The 7,799-nt window shown below is 38.1% G+C and overlaps 1 protein-coding gene across 1 annotated transcript; it reads right to left on the bottom strand.

The window, feature by feature from the left end:
• Positions 1 to 4,205: 4,205 nt before the first annotated feature.
• Positions 4,206 to 5,313, bottom strand: LOC137715220 (probable CCR4-associated factor 1 homolog 11). Its single transcript, XM_068454467.1, has one exon. The coding sequence runs from the start codon at positions 5,189 to 5,191 to the stop codon at positions 4,340 to 4,342; it is 852 nt and encodes a 283-aa protein (XP_068310568.1). The 5' UTR covers positions 5,192 to 5,313; the 3' UTR covers positions 4,206 to 4,339.
• Between the last annotated feature and the right edge of the window lie 2,486 nt (positions 5,314 to 7,799).

The raw sequence follows: 7,799 nt of genomic DNA, 5'->3' as shown, positions 1-7,799 counted from the left end.
GGCGCTCAACAAAACAACATTAGTTGCTATATCTTCAAATCACTTAGAAATACTTATTTTACATGAAGCAAGTCGTGAATGTTCTTGGTTAAGATCAATGATCAATCATATCCGAAATTCATGTGATCTACAGACACTCCAACTGTTATTCATGAAGATAATGCAGCCTGTGTTGCTCAAATGAAAGAAGGATTCATCAAGGGCGATAAGACTAAACAGATATCTCCAATTTTTTCAGTGCACATGAGCTTCAGAATGCTAAAATTATTAAAGTCAGACAAATGTGGTCCAATGAAAATCTGGCAGACTTGTTCACCAAGTATTTACCAAAGTGCACGTTTCAAAAGTTAGTGCAAAGTATCGGATTACATCAACTTACCAATCAACTAAATTTGGAAAATGCGGAATCAGGATGAGATTTATATCAGGGGGAGTATCCATGATAAATGCATGTTGTACTCATTTTCCTTCGATTATGATTTTTCCTAGTGGGTTTTTCCTATCAAGGTTTTAACGAGGCAACATTAGCTTACTTAACTCTATATCAACAATCCAAATAAAGTTGTACTCTTTTTCCTTTGCTATGGTTTTTTCCCACTGGTTTTTTCCAAGCAAGGTTTTAATGAGGCAACTAATGTTTATATATGGGTATCCAAAGGAGAGTGTTGAAAACATTGGCAATGTTGAAACCGTTGGTAGCTTAATGAATGTCAACATAGTTTTTTCAATACCCACACAAAGTGATGTAGACTTTGGAAATAAAGGTGATCGTATTTTCAAAGTCATGTGCTGTAAATTTCAAAATTAAGAATATTTTCGTATCGAGTTGCTCTATAAATAGAGCACTTCGACTGTTATCAAAACACACAGAAACAAAAGGGAAAGATCATTAACATCAGTATCTATTCCTTCCTCTTTTATTTGTCATCCCCTTGAATTATTGTTACAGTGTGATATTTTACCTCTACTTCGCACCTGTTACTAGTAAAGGATCTCTAACTTTTACTTATTTATAACAGAAATTAAATTTTGCACAAGCGTCAAGCTGCGCTGAATGACATTTCCTCTTATAAATATAAAGCGGCAGATGACATTTAAAGACCCCTTCAAATTAACATACAAATTGCCCTACACAAAGCTTCTCAACAACCCTGAGATTTTTCCTCTCCCCTTTTCTTCTCTCCAACACATCTTCAGTTTGGATAGATGATGCGAGAATTATACGCACACAAATTAAACCCTCTTTTTGACAATTGTAGTAAGTATGTAAGTAGGGATCGTTCTGGACCGGGGATTAGGAGGGATTGTTAATCACTTGGATTTGACTCAAAAACGCTAAAAACACAATCTAAAACACTATACTAGACTCAAAGAATGCAAAACTAAACTTTAAAACACTAAGATAAACCAAAGACTCAAAATGCTTTAAAGCATAAACTAAATTGATTTCTAACTAAATTGAACAATAAGGTAAAGGGGGATTTAGGTTTTGATTAAACTAAATGACAGATTGTAAATTAAAGCATAAGGAAATGAAGTAAACACAAAATGAATGAATCAACAGCTAATAAAAAGAGATAGCACAAATGGAGATGAAGCTAGAGATTCGATTTCACCATTGCTAAGCCAAGTCCATGCTTGTTAAGTCAGATTATACTCATCCCTCTATTTATTTCTTGGGTTTGTTTCACTTAGATATGATCAGCCATATGATGTGTGGATTTGATCAAATGTCTCTAATCATGAGCCTAATTGTGATGTGCAACTTTGGTTCCTAATCAAGACTATGTAGTGCACAAGAAACTTTCACAAAACCAAAGGGAACACTCGGCAGGATGTTTGCAAAACATTCCCTTCATTCATTCACATATCTACCAAGATTATGCATGATGTGTGCTTTAATCTTGGCTAAACAACCTGTGGTTAATTCAAATGATGATCAAGCATTAAAATCAACACACTAAGTCATAATTAAATCGGAAAATGAAACAAGAAATAGATAGATTAAATGAGAATTCCGAATTAACTACATGGCAATCTTGCAAGGCTACATCGAATCCCTAGAGAGAGATTAGTTACACTTCATGTTTACAAAAGGTTTGACATAAAAATATATAACATGAGTGAACATAGGATTAAGAAGAAAGAACCCTTGAAGCAAAACTGATGTCGAAATCCTTTAAGAAATGGGAGAGTGTATCTAATGGAATGAAGCCGAGAGGAAGTTCCTCATGGTACCAAAACAAAGAGAATCAAAGAAACACCTAAACATTCCAACAACTCAAACTTGAATTGTATGAACGTTTAGGCCCTCTTATCTTCCTCTTCGTCGTAGCACAAGGTCTAAGGGATGTTGTTGGTGTGTTGAATGAATTGGGGAATTATGGAAATGGATGAGGAGTGGTGTTTGGATTATAAGGGAATGGTAGCTCAAGGCAATGAGGGAAGATTGGATGTGTTTGTGATGTGTTGTGTATGAAAATGAGATGTGATTTTTGTGTATGAATGCATGGGTTTTTATAGGGGGAATGGGAGAATATGTGGGTGATTGTTTAAGAGTGAATGTGGTTGTTATGATTGAGAGTGCATGTGGATGAAATAATGATGGAAAAAGAGCTAGGTTATTGGTGTGTGAATGCATGTGTTGAATTTGTGATGCAATGATGAAAGAGTAAGTGCATGTGTGTGTGAATGGTGGTGCAATGATGAAAGAGTAAGTGCATGTGTGTGTGAATGGTGGTGCAATGATGAAATGATGAAGTAGGAAGGTGGAAATGCATGTGTTGAATTGGTGGTGCAATGATGAAAGAGTAAGTGCATGTGTGTGTGAATGGTGATGCAATGATGAAATGATGAAGTATGAAGGTGGAAATGCATGTGGCTAAGGGTTGTTGATTGGGCTAGAGGTTTTGCATGGCTCAAAGGATTGTTTGATTGGGCTAGGCCCTTTGTTTTATGTCCAAAGTGCATACAAGGCTTTCAAATTCGTCCAACACTTTGGCTCCAAGCATATGCTATCCATTCCAAGCCCAATTTTGCTCCAAAATGCTCCAAAATGCATCTTTTTGCTTCCTTAGCCATATGAACCTAAAAACACACGAAAATGGCTTAAACTACTAAAACAACTATGAATTAACAACATAGATGCACGAAAACAAGCTAAGTAAGTCGCCTAAATATGCTCCTATCAATAGACAGCACTGTGAAGGCAATCGGCGACATTTTCAGTTTGGATAAACAACACTGGAGTCGTAGAATCAGCCGGCCAATGAGCACCTTCAGTTTGGATACACAGCACTGCTTCGAGACTGACTGGTTATTTATCTAAGTCTCGGTCAATAAGGATTTTCGAGTCCTTGTTTGTAAAGGTCATCTCATCAGCCTTGTCGGCGAAGTGAGGTGTTACCAAGTTATCACATTTGGCATATTGAAAGCCAAGTTTGAAATTGAATTTCGCAGAATTAGTAGCCTTGTCTTCAGGCTCTAAAACCCGAAAGCCGAGACATGTTCCTTTCTCGGCTGCAGTCTCAAGATCAAGAAGTCAGTAGCGTGCCCAATGCCACGTCAACATAATTTACTCCCCGACCGAACTCGGCCGACGAGTTGGCACGCCCTGCATACAACCGAAGGACGTAGTTAGCTTATTAATTACTTAGCCTGCGCGCCACGTAGGCTTGGTAGTTTTTAGGGTCAACAGCCACGTAAACTAAGTAGTTTTAGAGTCAACACAAACACAGTAATGGACTAGAATTCATATAATCAAACCCACTTACTGAATAAGGCTTGTTTTCGTTTTATTTTATGAGGAAAACGATGGAAAGGTTTCCTTTATCCATTCCAGAAGTCGATGAGCCTATTATGAAGAAGCTGTAGAAGAGCACCACCACGAAAAAGGAAGGAAAATCCTATCCATGTAGGAGTGCTTGAAAGGATATTACTATGTGGTTGTCAAGCTCGTATCTCGCTATTTGGTTGGAAAGGGCGGTCTGGAAGCTTCATCTCTGCCCCACGAACTCCCGCTGGAATGAATGGGCCCCGAACGGTTTCTACGCTTTCTGAAAAAAAATATCTAAAATCACAAACACTTTTTTTATTATGGATCTACTACCAGAAATTCAATGCGTAATTTCAGCATTCAATGGAATATTTTACCACATTATGCATCTCCCACTTAAAATGCTACGATCATTAGCAAGTTTCCTGAATTAAAAAGAATTTTTTATCTTATTAAACAAATTGCCCCAATTAGGGAGACAATAAATAGAATTTACACAACTATGATTTCTTTTCCCCTTCACATTAACTAAAATACTCCTTTTGTTTTTGGTCCAAATTTTAATTAAAATACTTCCAATCCATACAATACTCCAGCGTGTTGCTCGGGCCCGCCATGCACAAAGTACACGTCCCTCATCTTCTGGAACGCATGCCATGTCAACAAGCTATCTGAACCGGCCTGGTGGCACTTCCCGACCGCCCGGTCCACCTCCAAGGTTCTAGCAACCCGGTCCAACCCGCCGTACAGGCTTTTGCAAAATCGCATCATGTGCTTGACGTCATAAACCCTATTACCGAAAAAGACCCTCAGAATTTTCAGAAATTCGTTCAAGCCACTGGGCAAGTCCCGGCGCGTGAGAATCTTCATCAGGTACCCGAAGTCGTAGGCGCTGTGAAACGTGACCCAACTCACCGAGTCGTTGCAGACGAGTCCCGACGACATCATCAGCTCCGCGAAGCGCGAGGAGTCGACGCCGTGGGAGCGGTTGCGGTCGAAGTCGATGCCCTGGCGGCGGAGGAGTTCGATGGAGTCGGGAGCGTGGGGGTCACGCGCGACGTCGAAGTCGTTGAAGTTGAACTCCCAGATGAAGCGCGTGGGGGAGCCGAGGTCGGGGAGGTTACCACGGGAGTCGGAGAGGGTTAGTCCGACCTGGATGAGGCTGAGGGCGTCGACGTTGGATTTGAGAATCCTGTAGTGATCGGAGGGCCGGAGGGTCTGTCGGGAGTAGGGAGTGGTAGGGTCGACGGGGGGCCGGAAGACGACGCCGGGAAACTCGGTGTCCATGGAGATGAAGGGGTAGGCGTCGATGACGTTTTGGATGAGCTCGAATTCGGATTCCAGATTGTGGGCCCAGACTTCACGGATCACTATGGGCTTTTGGATCGGAGTCGTCGGATCTTGGTCGCCGTACATGTCGGAGAAAAATAACTGGAGAGAAAATGGTTTTTATTTTTATAATTTTATTTTGTTGGAGGAGCTGAGACAGGAGGAGCTGAGAAGGTTTGAGAAGGCTGAGAGTGATGAGGTGAGTTTTATAAAAGGGGGAGAGAGAGAGAGAGGAGAGAGAGATGGTGCTGGGAAATTGGATAAAGGAGGGGTGGAGGCGTGTAAGTGGAGTTTGAATAATAAATAATAATATTAAATAACTGGGTGGGGGTAGGAGTAAGGGGTGAAAGAGGGAATAAGATCATTTCAGGATTTTAAAAATCACCTCATCGTGTCTGTTTATATTTTATCGTAAGGTTATAAATTATTTTATTTTTTTATTTAAAATTGAATACAAACTGTAATTGACGAAAAATAATTACATAATATACAATAAACGAGTACGATAAAATGATACCGGAGACCTCACAAAAGAATCCTGAGAGCATCCTCACCGTGAATGGGGTCAAGTGTTGAATGAATGCGTTTTTCCGTGTTGACCGAAACAGTCAAATGGAGTAACAGAAAAAAGGAGGTGAAGAGAAATGGTCCAGGTTGGCTTCTTCTTTGCCCATTCTGTCCCTTTCATTCCCACAGTTCAATTCAATGTATGATTGATGAAACAGTTGAATGAATGAACCTGTTGCTGTCCATCCATGTGTTGTATACTTCTTTTCTTATGGTATCATCTTGGCGAGTTTTTCTTTTCACAGTTTGCTCTTTTTGTACAGGCCTCATTATCTAAGGTATAATCTTTTTTGAGAATTTTTAGTCAAAATTATTCGTGATCGATTTTCAAAACTTCACTTTGATGATTGAAATCGGTAAATTATAATTCATTTTATAAAATTAAAAAGGTACGGGTTATGACATCATTTTACTAAACATGTTGTAAATGTTATTTATAAGGTGGTTGCCCATATTCTAGGGTCTATGTAATATGCTAATAGTTTAGTCCTTATTGTAGTAAATACGGAAAATCCTAAGTGACGTTAGGGGGAAGAAATGATAGTTTCAAGAAAGCCGTGGATCAACGTTGATGCATACGCTCTCGTCTCATAAGACTTTGGGCTCCCCACAAATGGAGATTAATAAAGTTCAAGCCCTAATTGAAAATAACTTTCTACATGAAAGTTTGATCCAATTCTATTAAGTAATTCAAATTAAGATGTTTGTTCTAGATGTGGCAATGGAAGCCCTAAAGAAGCATTGTACCCAAGCAATGAAAAACTTATAAATTAAGCATGCGCATGCGCATGCGAACGAGAGTTGTTGGGTCACAAATCGATGATACTAGATAATTTTTATTATAGTAGCTACTCACATCATCAAGGGCTCTTCAATAATGTTTTCCCATTAAATGTCGACAAACCATAAAAGGTAAATTCCATTTTTGAGAGGCACTAAAAAATGTGAAATAAGTGAACCTGTAATTTAAACCCAAAAAGTTACTCTTGGATGTTTGTATTAAAGTGAAATAAAATCATTGTATGGCATATGCTTCTTGGTATAGACATAATCTACTATTATAAATGCAACCACATTTTTATAAGTACAATGTCATCTTAAACATGAGACTTATAGCATGTGGAAATTGCATACTACTTGAGTTTTTAAGTTTTTGTATCTTTCTCAAAGTAATTTCATAAAGAATAGAGAATTCCATGAAATTCTTATTCAAAGATTTCAATTGAAGAGCACAGAGCTCAAAATATGTACTCAATACCTATTCTAGATAAATTTGGTATATATTACCTTAATGAGCACTTTTGTAAGTTCGAATTGAATTATGTTGTTGTGAACATACCCTTAAAAGATTTAAGAGTTATGATACAACTCTTGAAGAACCTACAAGGCTATTTGCTTATATGGTTTATATTACCATGGACTTGTACACTACTACTAGTATATTTTATATCCTAAATTTTGTATTTATTTGTTCTTTGCAAGAACACAAACAGTTGTTGTCAACTTCCGATAAACTTTCGTACTTCCCCATGTCAAGTTCTACTCAAGTATAATTTCTTGAAGACCTAAGTCACATTACTTCAAACTTGACAGTGATGACCAGTCAAATCAAGACTTACTATCATAAGGGGGAGTCACTTATTTAGCGGAGTTATTCATTAGGGATAGTGTTCGACAATATATTATAATAGACATACAAGTGCATTGTGCTCTTTTCCTCTCGACCAGGTTTTTCCTGTCAATGTTTTAGCTAGGCAATATTATGCACATCCAACACCATGTCAATATTTCATAATCATGGTGCCTGATTTTTCTCCTTTGCTTAGATTTTTCCCATCGGGTTTTCCAAGCAAGGTTTAATAGTTTAGTCCTCATTGTTGTAAATATGGAAAATCCTAGGCTTATATATAGGCAATCTAATGAGAAGAATGGAACACTTTTATTTCCTCCTCCTAATCCCTCTCTTGTAGCTATTCTTTCTATATTTTTATTTCAAACAGTACAGACATTATAGTTTGAACAATTCATACCCTTTATCATCGTCTAAAGAACATCTCTACAACATTTCACTCAAATCGGAGGTCGCTTAGTCATTCATAAGAATTTTCTTAGAGATGATATTTAGATG

This window comes from Pyrus communis, chromosome 14 (genome assembly GCF_963583255.1).
Source record: "Pyrus communis chromosome 14, drPyrComm1.1, whole genome shotgun sequence".
In the NCBI taxonomy this organism is placed as follows: domain Eukaryota; kingdom Viridiplantae; phylum Streptophyta; class Magnoliopsida; order Rosales; family Rosaceae; genus Pyrus; species Pyrus communis.
Note: the sequence above shows the minus strand (reverse complement) of the source record. Positions and strands in the feature narration are given on the sequence as shown.